We start from the raw sequence: 15,300 nt of genomic DNA on the forward strand, positions 1-15,300 counted from the left end.
GCCCCACCGGAGAGGCGATTTGTCTGACGCCATCCCTAGGTGGGGCCCACACAAATTTGACTAGGGAACAAACGAGAGTTCCCTAGCTCAGAAATGTTAAGGTTAAAACCTTTTTAATAGTTTACTGGAAAAGGTTAAAACCTTTCTAATGGAGTCAAAGGACTTGGTTCCATGCGATCCCAGCCAATGTAAGACTCATAATCTATAGGTCGTGCTTTGATTACAAGTCTCGGGCTTGAGCTCCAAATAGAGCCTTAACAATAGGTCTCAGGTTTGAGACCGAAATAGAGCCTTTTTAACAGTAAAGGTGTTGGGATATATACACACTATTAAACGTGATTTATAATTTATTATGATAAGAATAATTCAAATTAATTTTTGAAATTATTTCCATATATTATAGAGATTGAATAATATATGGTCTGGTACCACTCAGGGATGGTTGGATTTGCAGTAGAGACCTAAGAGTTAGGAGTTGTTGGATTTTCATATTTTTTGTTTCTTTGTTTGAAGAATTCTTAGTTCAGTAACTCTCTACCTTTCTTCATTTTCGCGCTTAGGCCAAGCGTTTTAAATCTAGCTAGTCTCACTAACTAAACAAAGAAAAGACTCGATTAATCAAAGGGGTATTACGAGCCCTGTGCCCTACACATCAGTTCCAACTACTAACAATTAAATCCACAATTGTCATCTTTGTGAATCTTCTTTTGATGCGTAACACGACTTTTCAATATGATTTTCCGATTAGGATGATGAATGTTTAATTAACTGACCACTCTTCACTCTATATCCATGCAAGCCATGGAGTATTCTCCATGGAACAATAAGACAATTAGTAAAATTAGTCAAAAGATGTTTTGTACTAAGTTTTTATTGTTCCTATTTTTTTTATTTTATAATACTAATGTAGAGTACGGAGCCTAAAGGGTACAAAATATTAATAAAAATTCCAAAACGGTATATAAAATTTTATATTAACCAAAACGGCAAAATCGCTGCATCAACAGCGATTTACTTCACCGGAAAAAGCAAAATCGCTGCAGAGGCAGCGATTTTGCAAAATGTGAATTTTTTTTAAAAAAAAAATGAAATCGCTACCTAGGCAGCGATTTTTAAAAAAAGATTTTTTTTTTTTAAAAAAAATGTGGAAGTCGCTGCCTGGGCAGCGACTTTTATAAAAAAAAAAATTTTGAAATGTGCAAGTCGCTGCCCAGGCAGCGACTTGTATAATTTTTTTTTATTTTAAATTTTTAATTTTTTTTCTTAAAATAAATGTGGAAACAATGTGGAAATTTTTTTTTAAAAAAATTCTTTTTAAAGCAGCAATTTTATAAGATAAAAAAAAAGTTATAATATTTTTTTTATAAAATTGCTACTTTAAATTTTATTTTTTTAAAATAATTATTTGTGGAAAATCGCAGCGATTTTCATATTTTTAAAAAAAATTATAAATTCGCTGAGCGATTTACATATTTTTTAAAAAAAATTATAAATCGCTGCGTAGGCAGCGATTTAAAAAATTTATAATTTTTTTTAAAATATGAAAATCGCTGCGATTTTCCAAAAATATTAACCAATTTATAAATTTATAAATTTTTTAAATCGCTGCCTACGCAGCGATTTATAATTTTTTTTAAAAAAAATATGTAAATCGCTGCGATTTTCCACAAATAATTTTTTTAAAAAAATAAAATTTAAAGTAGCGATTTTATAAAAAAAAATATTATAACTTTTTTTTATCTTATAAATTGTTGCTTTAAAAAAATCTTTTTTTTTTTAAATTTCCACATTGTTTCCACATTTTTTTAAAGAAAAAAATTTAAAAATTTAAAAAAAAATAAAAAAATTATACAAGTCGCTGCCCAGGCAGCGACTTTGCACATTTCAAAAATTTTCTTTTATAAAAGTCGCTGCCTGGGCAGCGACTTCCGCATTTTAAAAAAAAAAATTTCTTTTTTTAAAAATCGCTGCCTAGGCAGCGATTTTCCTTAAATAAAAAAATTAAAATTTATAAATCGCTGCCTAGGCAGCGACTTTTTTTTAAAATAAATTAAAATCGCTGCCTAGGTAGCGATTTCATTTTTTTAAAAAAAAAATTCACATTTTGCAAAATCGCTGCCTCGGCAGCGATTTTGCTTTTTCCGGGGAAGTAAATCGCTGTTGATGCAGCGATTTTGCCGTTTTGGTTAATATAAAATTTTATATACCGTTTTGGAATTTTTGTTAATATTTTGTACCCTTTAGGCTCCGTACTCTACTAATGTATATATAATGATTACTATATATTCACAAAATGAGTATCTAAATCGTAAGATGAATGTGCGGTCATATAAGATTGAGATAAAATTAAAAATCACCAAAGGCATAATATTAAGTGTAAAAGAACCAAACATCGAAGAGAAGTTGCAAATTTATGAAATACCAAAATAGCAGAGTAGTTATAAAATCTGAAATATAACATTTGTATTATCATACGAGTACGGAGCCTAAAGGGTACAAAATATTAATAAAAATTCCAAAACGGTATATAAAATTTTATATTAACCAAAACGGCAAAATCGCTGCATCAACAGCGATTTACTTCACCGGAAAAAGCAAAATCGCTGCAGAGGCAGCGATTTTGCAAAATGTGAATTTTTTTTAAAAAAAAAATGAAATCGCTACCTAGGCAGCGATTTTTAAAAAAAGATTTTTTTTTTTTAAAAAAAATGTGGAAGTCGCTGCCTGGGCAGCGACTTTTATAAAAAAAAAAAAATTGAAATGTGCAAGTCGCTGCCCAGGCAGCGACTTGTATAATTTTTTTTTATTTTAAATTTTTAATTTTTTTCTCTTAAAATAAATGTGGAAACAATGTGGAAATTTTTTTTTTAAAAAAATTCTTTTTAAAGCAGCAATTTTATAAGATAAAAAAAAAGTTATAATATTTTTTTTTATAAAATTGCTACTTTAAATTTTATTTTTTTAAAATAATTATTTGTGGAAAATCGCAGCGATTTTCATATTTTTAAAAAAAATTATAAATTCGCTGAGCGATTTACATATTTTTTAAAAAAAATTATAAATCGCTGCGTAGGCAGCGATTTAAAAAATTTATAATTTTTTTTAAAATATGAAAATCGCTGCGATTTTCCAAAAATATTAACCAATTTATAAATTTATAAATTTTTTAAATCGCTGCCTACGCAGCGATTTATAATTTTTTTAAAAAAAAATATGTAAATCGCTGCGATTTTCCACAAATAATTTTTTTAAAAAAATAAAATTTAAAGTAGCGATTTTATAAAAAAAAATATTATAACTTTTTTTTATCTTATAAAATTGTTGCTTTAAAAAAATCTTTTTTTTTTAAATTTCCACATTGTTTCCACATTTTTTTAAAGAAAAAAATTTAAAAATTAAAAAAAAAATAAAAAAATTATACAAGTCGCTGCCCAGGCAGCGACTTTGCACATTTCAAAAATTTTCTTTTATAAAAGTCGCTGCCTGGGCAGCGACTTCCGCATTTTAAAAAAAAAAATTTCTTTTTTTAAAAATCGCTGCCTAGGCAGCGATTTTCCTTAAATAAAAAAATTAAAATTTATAAATCGCTGCCTAGGCAGCGACTTTTTTTTAAAATAAATTAAAATCGCTGCCTAGGTAGCGATTTCATTTTTTTAAAAAAAAAAATTCACATTTTGCAAAATCGCTGCCTCGGCAGCGATTTTGCTTTTTCCGGGGAAGTAAATCGCTGTTGATGCAGCGATTTTGCCGTTTTGGTTAATATAAAATTTTATATACCGTTTTGAAATTTTTGTTAATATTTTGTACCATTTTTGTTATAAAGTCTGCACATTATATTTTGTGGTTCATATATAATAGGCAACGTAACAAATACATTCTAATTTTTTTTTTACTACATCAAAATTTAATTATTATTTATTGTATATAAGCAACAATAACAGTAATATCATCAACTTTTCCTCCTCTATGTCGTCCCTTAGATGCTCTTGCATATGGTGTATCTGCATATCTATCAAATGAGTTGTACAGTGCAATGTTTGCAATTTTCTTAGCCAGTTCCTTTGGTTTCAACTTGTCGTTTATCGCTCTTTGAACAATTTCCTCTATCTCACTATCATTCATATTATCAAGCATCCCATCCGTCCCAGCCATCAAAATATCATCCATCTCGACGTTTAATTCCATCTCATGAGCAACACTAGGATTGTCCTTGCAGTTTCCCAATTGATATGGACACCTAGATCCTCCTCGTTGTTGTATTGGTGACTTGTATATGATTTTTCCCTTTCTGATTAGTAAAAAACCACTATCACCAACATTAGCAGCAACTATACTACTTCTCTCTGAGTTTAGAGATATAATGCAAGCTGTAGACGATCCTTTTGAATGTGTGTTTTTGTAAGCTTCTTCAAGAACCCTTTTAGGGTTCACATCACCTTTCATCGCTTCACTATCCGTAGCGATATGTGAATTCTTCATAAGCTCTCTTGCGTATATTCCAGCGTCAATCCCATGTTTTGCCCAGCCACCAACGCCATCAGCAACGCCAATAGTTTGGTATAATTCATGTATGAAGTTTGCATCGTCACCTAAAGGCTTCTTTGGATCGTCTTTGGGTATGTATACAGATCCAGCCACTATTTTTAGGCATGGTAGTAACTCTTTGTTACTGAATTCAACTACTCTCTTTTCGACATTGACAAATTCATTATCTTGACTAAATTTGAGTCTCTTGCTGCTCTGATTTTCCAGTTGATCATTAGCTTGATGAGAAGTGAAGTCTAAATACCTCTTGTAGCGTGGCAGGTTGAAAAGTTCATCGAAATTGTTGGAAGAATATTGATCATGACCTAATGAAGAAATATAGGCAGCCATTGTTGTATTGATTGAAAAACTTTGGGAAGTAAAAAATTATGTGATGCAAAAAATTAGGTGAAGGGTTAACATATATATATATATACACAGAGATTACGCTGCAATCCTATTTAGAATAGGTAATGGAAAAGCAATTTATGGTAACTAATTAAATGAAATATTTAGAAACTAGCGTGTAATCTAAAAGAAAAAGGGATTCGGAAACAAAGTATGATAACTAACTAAAAATAACAATTTTTGGAAACTATGTAAAACAACTAGAAGTAAGTAATCCTCACGCGTACGGGCATGAAAAGAAAGTGAAATTTTAATCCAAACTCATGGAAGATTTCCTTATGGACGCAGAAATAATAAATTTTACTACTTATAAAGTCGACGAGAAATAAATAAATAAATAAATAAATAAACGCAGATAAGATCACAATGCGCATGTATATATGCCTAGCACAACCGTAAAATTCATAAAACTGCATGGAGCGTTCCTTTAAAGGGAAAAAGATGAGGGCAGAATGCAATTCGCATAAATGGTGAAAGGTTTAAATGAGATGATAGTCAAGCAAATCAAAACTTGAAAGGTTGGTAGAGATGAGAAACCTAACACCGAGATTTTCCACTGGGAAAACAGAATGGGCACTTGATTCAAAATGGCTACGCGTTTGAAGGTCGATTCTTCTTCCCATAGCAGATGTCTGACAAAACTGCCCAGATTAAGGCTGCTGTGTGGTTGCTGCTGCAGCTGGCCGAGGGTTCTGCTGATGTGCGGCTAGTTGAACACTAGGTGGTGGGTGTGCAGTAGCTTGATAAGGTGGAGGAGGATACTGATGATAAGGTGGAGGAGGTGGTGGCATATATCCATAAGCTGGACGATAATAAGGTGGGTAAAATTGACCTGGAGGTGGTGGCCCTCCAGGTGGATATGCATAATGGTGTCCTTGTTGATGATCAGAACCGATTTTATTTTCACCAGGACCAGATCCTGCAGTTGAACTAGATGCCCCTTCCTGGGATGCAATTATGGCACCCATCCTTTGTGGATCCATTGATGGATAATATGGTCTGTCTTGCTGAGGCATCGGGGGTATGTTGAAGTAAGGCATGGATGGAGGTTGGTCCTGAGTGCCTGGTGGCTGAAGAGGCTGATTCTGCTGCTGTGATACGACTGCTCTAGGCAACAAACCACTGTGAGTTAGAGCAGCCTGCTGTCTTGCTTCATCAGAGACCTCGGACTCTGGCTTGGGAACTTGAGGTCTCCCCCAGAGTAGCTTCAGTCTCAGGCCCTTTATCACCAGCTTGTTTGCAAGTTCCTCAGCTGCCTTCACCGCACCTTCTCTAGTCGTGTAAGTTACAAAAGCACAACCACGCTGGACCACCATTTTAATGGACTCAATTTCACCATGTGCATAAAAATGGTCCCTAAGATCCTGCTCAGTGATTCTTGCATCAACACCACCCACATAGAGGGTTCTAATGCTCTCGTCATCAGGGGGCTCCAATGAAGGCATTTCACCTGCTTTATTAAGTAGCTTTAAAGCCACTGGATCATTGACTCTGCAAGCATTTAAGATACATCAGTGAAGATTTTGTCAGTCAAAAATGTAGGATAACTACATCTCTGTAAATGAGAACAGGGTATATAATAAGCAAAAGAAAAGTGACCAGCAAATAGATGTCATCAATAATCAGCCTAGCCATCACGTAATCTTGGAGAGACAAAGTAAGATGAGTTTCAAAAGTGCATAGAGTATTTAATTGATTGGTCATGAGGAAAATGGTAACTATCTAGAGTTAAGTGTCTTAACTTAATTATGTCTATAACCATGGAGATGACTGGGTTCTGCATTCTTGCCAGTTTCGGCAATTATTTGAACCTCAACAAGCTGTTAAATCACATGAAAAAGCATTCACAAAACATTTCTTCTAAAACTTCAATTAGTTGTTGAGTGCAAGGATTTGAACAAGATGGCATCTAAAGATATTTAAACAAGGCTGTACTCAAAAAAAAAAATACTTAAATAACGTATAACTCAAACACAAGCAGAGAGGATTGAGAAAGCAGAAAGGAATAAGTCACGGAATAAAGTATGGGAATGAAGACTGCCAGTGGTAGAAAGCAATTACACCACACATTCACACAAGCATTTTTTAGCTGCAAAACTATAAAAAATGATTATAATATATTGACAGCAGGACGACTTTATATGTCAGATCTGAGATAAATTTACATGTTTATATATGTTTTTGTTTATAAATTCAATGAGGGTAAACGAGCAACTCAATATAAGCTATTCACCTCCTGAGTCAGTTGCCAAGTCCACATAACTGTCTTCCCACATTGAGATACATTTTACTTAAGTTGTTCCTTTCTAACATGATAAATGAGAACATAAGCTCTGGGTCAATTCCCCTTTTTTCCTCCTACTTGCTGAACTGATGTATTATTTAGTTATACAACAACATACCCAGTGTAATCACACAATGATGTATTATTACTATTTTATATAACATTGTGTGGCCATGAATCTCTGGCCTTCATCCCATATTAGCATCGCAACTGAGGGAAACAGATAATGTGTCTACAATGACTAGTAAGTCTTCTATAAAAAGTGACTAGTAAGTCTTCATGAACATATCAACAGAAAAGTGAACCGCCCTTCTCACACCCCAAGCAAAATTAAAGACCAGAAACCCTATCACAAATATGTCAATACAGATATATGAGCATCATTGGAAAAAGGAGAATTTCACATCAGCAACAAAGAATCAGAATGACATACCCATAGTAACGGTCCTTGATATTTTGCTGTGACAATTCCCCTGTTTCAGGCATCTCATGCCGGTAAGGACACTCCAAACCTCTTGTACATTGACCACGTATGTAGAAACTGCAAACATGTGCCCGATTTCTCTTGTAGTATGGAGTTGTTCTTTGAAGCTTCAAGATAGTATCATTTGCACGGACTTTCCCATATGAAGATTCATAATCAATACCAGCCCTTGCCTGGCCAAAAATTTAAGTATTACTTTGGGGAAAAACCAAGAAAACAGCATCTTTTTTTTTTTTTGTGCTTCTTGAAAATTCTAAGCCCTTAGTTTCACCAGGTTTAATTTCTTCTCCTAATTTAAAACTGCACCCCATCCCTAAGTAGTTCCCAGCAAGATTTGGATTGGAGTTGGGGGGTCAAATGGTCCTACAAGCAATTAGTTAAAGAAACATTTCATTCATAACTATAGGTTGGGCTTTCGCTTAGTAAATCACATACCCTGCGGTCATGCTCCTCTGCAAAATATTCTCTATTTACGTCACTCTTTGGGATGGCATCATTTGAGTTGATACTGAGAGCAGTGTCTCGGACCTGAACAGGCAAACCATATTCAAGATCTAACAGGCAAACTTGACAAACATTCTTCAATTTGCTGCAGGTCTGACAGATCTCAGACTTTTTGTATCTCGCATCCCGACCAGGCCTCCACCTGAACACTGTGAAGGGTCGCGTGCAGATCTTGCACTCTTTGTCATAATCTGCTTTTGTCTGTACAAAAACCATAACAAAATCAAATGTCAGATAGTGAAATTGGATAAAGAAAGTTTATAGTAGAGGACATGCAGCTAAAACCAAAACAAAGTCAAAGGCCCGACTGATTCTACTGCCAAAATGGAGACTCTTTGAGCAAGAAATTAATTCCTAACATGTATGAAGAGAGTAAACATCGTAACTATGTGCCAAAAGTAGTGGCAAATCAGGAGAAGCTGTCGATGAATAAAGGTCCAAACAAAGAGCTTCAGAAAGCCACAATGATTATAATGTAAGTGGTCTTGCCTAGCTACACGTAAATGGAATTCAAAATACAGTTTACTGCAGCTAGCACAAAGATAAGCAATTAAATAAATGCTACCAGAGATTAACAGTCCTTACAGAAAGGCTAATACCCTTCCTGTAGAGCAAATCTGACAAACAACTTACTAGAATTTGATAAAACACTACGTTGCTGCCTCCATCAAAGGATCCAGCCACATTCTTCACGCACTTCACATTCTTAAGGAACGCTACATTAGGAATTGGACTCCGTGATCTTTCAAGGTTGAGAAATGACAGTCTTTATCCTTTTAAACTTCAATAAAGGCCCCCCCCCCCCTTCTTTATTTGATTTTGCACAATAGAACACATATATTTCTACAACTACTAATCATTCCTACTGTATCAATAAATTGGGGTACTTGAAATAAATGAATTCTTAAAAAATCACCTAAAAAATTCTGAAAATGAACTTCTAGTTGTATTCAGAGTAACCTTACTATATTCACCTAAAACCATATCAATCAACCAATCATTCAACTCCGCCTTATTCATATACTTTACTGTTGCCTATATGAATCTGCAATCTCCATCAGCTCTAGCCTCTTTGCACCTACATTCACCTATAACTACAACCAAAAATTTCTCAACTTCTTCGCCGAATAAAATATCCTACCCTTCCACCTCAAATCTCAAGCTGATAGGATCAATGCAAATAAGAAAAACATTCCTCGAGTATATTTTCAATTTGTAGTCAGCAACAAAAGGGCTGGAGATTATTATAAACCCTAGGACCATTCACGACCTTTACCATGACAAAAATTGAAACGAAGAACTTACCATTCGCACATAGGGACTGTCACCGAGACACGACTCGCATATAATAGGGAAATCAGATCGTTCCCATCCATCAGCTTCCGCATCTCTCAGCAACCTATGCGCCATCGATTTCTAATTCCTAAACTTCAATCTGCAAAACCAATCAACTTTTAAAAGCTCATTCCAAGCTATTTATTACATATTCTATAAGAATCTTAACCTAAAGAAACAGAAATCTGAAAAAAAGTGAGAAATCAATAGTACCTGTTTAAGAGCAACTTAGGCTAGTGAAAGTTATTTGAAAGCCAAAATCTCGCTTAGCGGACTCAATTTTATATAGAGCTCAGAGACGGCGGAGATGGCTGTTGTCGACGGCGGAGAGAAGAACCTTCCGACGAAGGAGAGCGAGGCAAATAGCCCAGCTCAGCCGGGACGAAGAGAGATAAGAAGACCTTTTTCAAGTTCATTTCCGTTATTTTGAATTTTATAACTATTAATTAATTTTAAAAAATAAAAAAATTTAATTTTAATCATGATAAAAATAGAAAAAAAAGTAATTTAAATATTTCTTTTATATATAAATATATATTACAACAATACATCGATGTAATCCACAAGCGTTTATTAAATCAGATCAGTCATAAAATACTATATAAAGTATGATTATGATAGTCATTTCCCTAACAACTTCAATGAATAATTTACATCTTGTCCTCGTTATAGTCTAATTCAATCTAAACAGTATCTTGTGTTATAATTGAGAAATTTTATTGCTCGAATCGTCTAGTCAAACACTTAACTACGAAAGGACACTTTTTTTATTTTTTAAAGACAGAATTTGTTTCTTAAAAACAATTTGCTTCTTGAAGCCACCAAAGGAAAAAATGGCCTAAATCTATAAAAGCAGAGTTGCTCAGCTGGAAGTTGAACTGCAAATTACAGAATTTCAGCAGATGTTAGGTTCAAAGAATTATCAATAACAATGTCTAAAATCCTTCCCCATCAACAATGAATCATCCCAAACTAGACTTAGCCATCTCATACGCCAAGAAACATGCAGCATTTGCAGGGACACTACGTCCCATAGCAGGTCCAAAGCCCTTGTAAAGGCCTTTGATTCCCTCCGATGCCAAGATCTTCTTGAAAGCATCAAAAAAGCCAGAGAATTTTGGGTTTTTATAGTCATCGATTTGGATTACACTCTTGATCACGTCTGTTGGATACACCGACATCCAGAAGGAACCACCAGCCAGGCCACCTGCTACAATAAGAGAACCTCTTCCCAACCCTGAAGTGTCCGTGCCTCCTGCAAAGTACTGCTTTAGTGCTTCATACATGCCAAACATAGCAGCATTTCCGGGTATTTCACGTGCCATGGTGGGAAACAAGCCCTTGAAGAGACCCATCATGCCTCCTTCGGATCGAAGAACATGTCTTGCTACATCCATTGGCCCTGCATATTTCACTGCCACAGCAGCTGAGCCTATACTTGCCAATGCACCCTGAGCTTGCAATCTACAGTCATGTAATTTAACGGGTAAATTGCCAAGTATAGAAGTTGATTCCTAGTAGTTTTGATCATTTGACCAAACAATGGTAACAACAAGTTGAAAAGTACATAATGCACATGTCACTACTAAGGATACAACATGGCAAACATAAGCAAGGGAAACTTTGTGAAGGCTAAATTATAATGCACTAGAAACAAACCTGCATTTTATAAGCTCAGTTGGGCAAGCAAGAAAAGACACAGCAGTTCCGGCAACAGCCCCACAAACGACTTGTTGGCTCACAGTAAGAGGGACTCCAGGTTCAGACCTCAAGAATGCCTCTGTTTGACCTCTCACGGTGAAGAGCAGAGCATTAAAGGCTGCAACAGTGGCAAGTGGGGCTCCCATGCCTTTGAACAGCCCCCCGGCACCTTCCGCAGCTAATGTTTGCCGGACAGCATCTATAGCACCAGAATATTTTGGAAGCTGCCCTGGAAGTGGAGTAGGCTGGCTTTGAAGCTTGACCTTTATGGTATCAAAAGGGTGACCAACGACCAATTGTGCTACCCCACCTACAGTCCCAGCTGTTAAATCCTTGGCTATATCACCCATTGGAAAATCTGAAAAAAAAAAAGGGGGGGAAAAGAATTCTCAGTCTAAATTATTAGCTATTGCATTGACTGTTTACAATTCTCAATTGTAGAAAAAGAATGATTTGGTGGGAAGGAGCGGATCGCAAGAGTATATTATCAAAGTTAAGCTTAAAGCTTCTGCTAAAAGTTGGTGCAGTGGAAAAAAGAACATTAATCTTTACAGTCAATAGCCATGAACCTATATAGTAAACAACACTAGGCATCCTTGATGTAATAACAAGTCTAGCTTGGGTGTTTGTGGAGTGACCACAATTTTAGGAGTAAATAGCACCAAAAAGAATCCAGGTAAAGTTCTTCTAAACGAGATCATTCACAATTTTACACCTCCCGGCCAGAGGCACTCTGATAATCAGAAACTGATATGTCAGATGACAAGAAAAGTTTAGATCAAAAGTATGTATGCTAACTCTAATTCTCTAGATAATTTTGACATTGGTGTCCTAATTTTGACATTGGTGTCCTATGAAAGTCGCCTAGTTTAGAACTAAAGTGATCAAACTGCTTCTGCCTACAAAGTATCTACACACAACGCTTGACAAAAGGAAAGAGTGAGACAGCTAGTTAGAACTCCAGTACTTTCCCATTATCATTTGCTCATTCATAGTAAGGAAGGACAAATTTCTCCATGTATAACCGCCTAACCAAAAACAAAGAAGCAAAAAAAAATAGACATGTACAATAATCTCTTCCTTTGATTCTCGACTTTTCTTCTCCTCAATAAACATATTAAAAAGTAAGGACCAAAAACATGTACTCGAAGAGGAGAAAATTGGAAATCCAGTGGTGATAATAATACTCTTCATCAGATAGCAGCAGAAATTCTGAAAGCTAACTGAGATTGAAGACCTTGAGAGAATTAAACTAATCTGATTCTATTTCTTAAGTTCAAGCTCAAAGCAGACTCCGAGGTACAAATTAGTTTTAAGGAAGGAAAAAACCATGAAGAAGACATTCAAGAGACTTCTTATGGTTTTGAGCTTGATGAATCTTGAATTTTATCTAAATTGATCTCCTCATGTTCGCTCACCAGCTTTGAAAGAACCCAAGCAGGGAGCTTTTGGAAGCATCCCAACCCTTACAACTTGTAATAATCCCACAAGACAAATGACACCCCATTAACTGAAGGTTGTCACCTTTTACGGTTTTACCCACAAGAGAGCTAATTCCAGAATCAATTCAAATACAGAAGAACCAGAAAACATGTCGTGACTCAACTATCATGTTATTCACATATGCCTCAGAAATCAAAGCTGCTGAAAAGTAGTCATCGGGAAGGCAATTCCCTCTAGTGAACTGTATATAGTCCACCCTCGATAGAGATTCAAAACATAAAACAATTACCTTCAAAAATAAATAGCTATATCAAGAAAACTGAAGTGAAATTACAGAATCTTGATGCAAAAATTCACAATGCATAAAAGTAGAAAGGCAATCCTTTTTGCTAACCATAAACAAACATCAACACCGTGCATTCCATCAAACACCTCAAAGTTCAAATGCAGTCCTAAGCCACAAGCAACCAATTTGCACGACTATAGCATATTAAAGGAAATTCATACAAACTATGGTATAGGGGTTTAGAGAAAGACTAAAACGACAAGTCTGATCAAAATTTTAAGCCTTAACCTGGCTGATTTCTCTTTATACAAGAACATCCAACATAACGGATCCCCGACTTATCAAGATCTAGATGCAATCTGAAACTAACAGTTGAGCAATGTAACAGTCATCACTCAAACAAAGCAAATGTGCACATCAAGATATGACATACAGAAACAAATCCCAGAAAGGAAAACTAGAAACATAGACATAAAGGTGTCTGATTTCTGACATAAATACAAAGGTGAAAAATACCAAATGAACATCACTCAATGTCCATTTTCAGCACATCAACTTCTAGTTTCGTAAAAAGGTATATAATTTCACCAAATTTTAACAAAAGTATACGCTTTATACTAATAAAAGATTCTACTGGTAAAGTATAAGCCTTACCCTAGCTAGTTATGAATGTCCACCAAGTCAACCAAATGAATTCCACAATCTGAAATCTACATAAAAGCAGTGTATAAGTAGCAAACATATACATCAACAAGATAGACATGAAGAAACAAATCCCAGAAAGAATATGCAAAAGGGGTTTGATATAAAAGAAAAAAGATACCCAAATGATATCACTCAATGCCCATTATCATCAGTACATCAAAGGTGGAGTCTTTTTCCATATTTTAACAAAGTTATAAGCTCGGTGGACTAATGTGTACCTGATAAATCTGATAGTAAAAGAATCTTGAATTTCAATTACAGCCACATGAATGAAATTCAAGAAACGACAATAATGGGATTTAGAAATTTGGTGGCCCAATAGCTCTAAAAGACACAATTTTTAATTGGATAGGGGAGATGAGGACACAAATTTTGAGCAAATTTCAGCCTCTTTTCTCCTCCCAACTCAAGATCTTGAGAGAGATGGAAGAAAGTTCCTATAATATTGGGTCACTCTTTGCTATATAAAGGGAATATACAAATTGCAGGGCTACCACCAACCCCATTTACCTATAATAGCGCATCCCCTGATTTTGACAGATTTACTACCTTCTCCGCTCATCCGTTTCAATTCACGTGACACAATCTTTCAATTTGATATTTTAATAAAATTAATTATAATTTATAAAAATATAATATATAAATATATCATTTTATTTGTTGTTTATGTCTTTTAATTTTGATATACACAAATAAGTAATACTCCTTTTTGTGTGTTTAATTATTTGTCCAAATTTCTTTTTTGGTTATTTCTAATCTTTTCAACATTTTAATAAATCAAGAAATGACAGAAAGAAATTACCTATTATACCCTCAATTAATTATTTTGAAAAAAATAGAGTTTCTTGAATTTTTTAAATTTTTAATTCATTCACTTCATAATTAATAAGGATAAAATGATAAACTCACAATGTCAATCATTGTTTTTTGAGAAAATGCACAAGCACCCCCTCAATATATGTCAAAAATCTCATAGACGCTTATACTATAATAAGGTCCTATTACCCCTTGAATTTATTTTATTAATAATTTTCTACCCCTTTTCAGCCTACGTGACACTAGCTTTGAAAAAAAAAAGTCAACCAGCATTGGGCCCACAAAATAGTGTCACATAGGCCAAAAAGGGGTAGAAAATTATTAATAAAATAAATTCAAGGGGTAATAGGACGTTATTATAGTATAAGTGTGTCTATCAGATTTTCGACATATATTGAGGGGATACTTGTGCATTATCCTTTGTTTTTTTGATAAGTATGTCAATTTAAAAATTGACAAATAATTAGGAATACACATATCATACGTAATATTCTACCTAATGATTCACATCTTACACGATTTATATGTGGTGTTTGATTATGTCACATAAAATACCTAAATCTATTTATTTAATTTTATATAAATTTAAATGTTTAGTTATATATATCGGAAAAAAACATATTTTATACAGCTAAATGTGTTTGGTAGAGTGATTTTTTAAAAGTTTTTTTTTTCTTAAAACCTCGATCACTTATGTGCTTTACACGGATGCATCATCTCACCAAACTTGTCACCTACGTCTTCTACTAATAATACAAAACTAAACATATAAATGGTAATTTATTGAATGGTAGCTAATGGAAAAGATTA

At 34.3% G+C, this 15,300-nt stretch overlaps 3 protein-coding genes across 4 annotated transcripts; all 3 read right to left on the bottom strand.

The window, feature by feature from the left end:
- Positions 1 to 3,915: 3,915 nt before the first annotated feature.
- LOC107001611 (probable protein phosphatase 2C 55) lies at positions 3,916 to 4,875 on the bottom strand. Its single transcript, XM_015199587.1, has one exon. It carries the CDS (start codon positions 4,873 to 4,875, stop codon positions 3,916 to 3,918), a length of 960 nt encoding a protein of 319 aa, XP_015055073.1.
- Positions 4,876 to 5,239: 364 nt separating this feature from the next.
- On the bottom strand, positions 5,240 to 9,967 carry LOC107002218 (zinc finger CCCH domain-containing protein 49-like). The gene is made up of 5 exons (XM_015200151.2): positions 9,753 to 9,967; positions 9,510 to 9,639; positions 8,136 to 8,405; positions 7,650 to 7,873; positions 5,240 to 6,423 (listed from the first exon to the last, which is right to left on the bottom strand). The coding sequence occupies exons 2-5, from the start codon at positions 9,612 to 9,614 to the stop codon at positions 5,583 to 5,585; spliced, it is 1,440 nt and encodes a 479-aa protein (XP_015055637.1). The 5' UTR covers positions 9,615 to 9,639; positions 9,753 to 9,967; the 3' UTR covers positions 5,240 to 5,582.
- Positions 9,968 to 10,283: 316 nt separating this feature from the next.
- On the bottom strand, positions 10,284 to 14,115 carry LOC107002219 (mitochondrial carnitine/acylcarnitine carrier-like protein). 2 transcript variants are annotated; one of them, XM_015200153.2, is made up of 4 exons: positions 13,893 to 14,115; positions 13,624 to 13,679; positions 11,199 to 11,598; positions 10,284 to 11,003 (listed from the first exon to the last, which is right to left on the bottom strand). In XM_015200153.2, exons 3-4 carry the CDS (start codon positions 11,588 to 11,590, stop codon positions 10,502 to 10,504), a joined length of 894 nt encoding a protein of 297 aa, XP_015055639.1. In that variant the 5' UTR covers positions 11,591 to 11,598; positions 13,624 to 13,679; positions 13,893 to 14,115; the 3' UTR covers positions 10,284 to 10,501. The 2 variants fall into 2 exon arrangements, with proteins under 2 accessions (XP_015055639.1, XP_015055638.1); XM_015200152.2 differs by having other exon boundaries at positions 13,793 to 14,115.
- Positions 14,116 to 15,300: the final 1,185 nt, after the last annotated feature.

This window comes from Solanum pennellii, chromosome 10, assembly GCF_001406875.1.
Source record: "Solanum pennellii chromosome 10, SPENNV200".
Classification (NCBI taxonomy): domain Eukaryota; kingdom Viridiplantae; phylum Streptophyta; class Magnoliopsida; order Solanales; family Solanaceae; genus Solanum; species Solanum pennellii.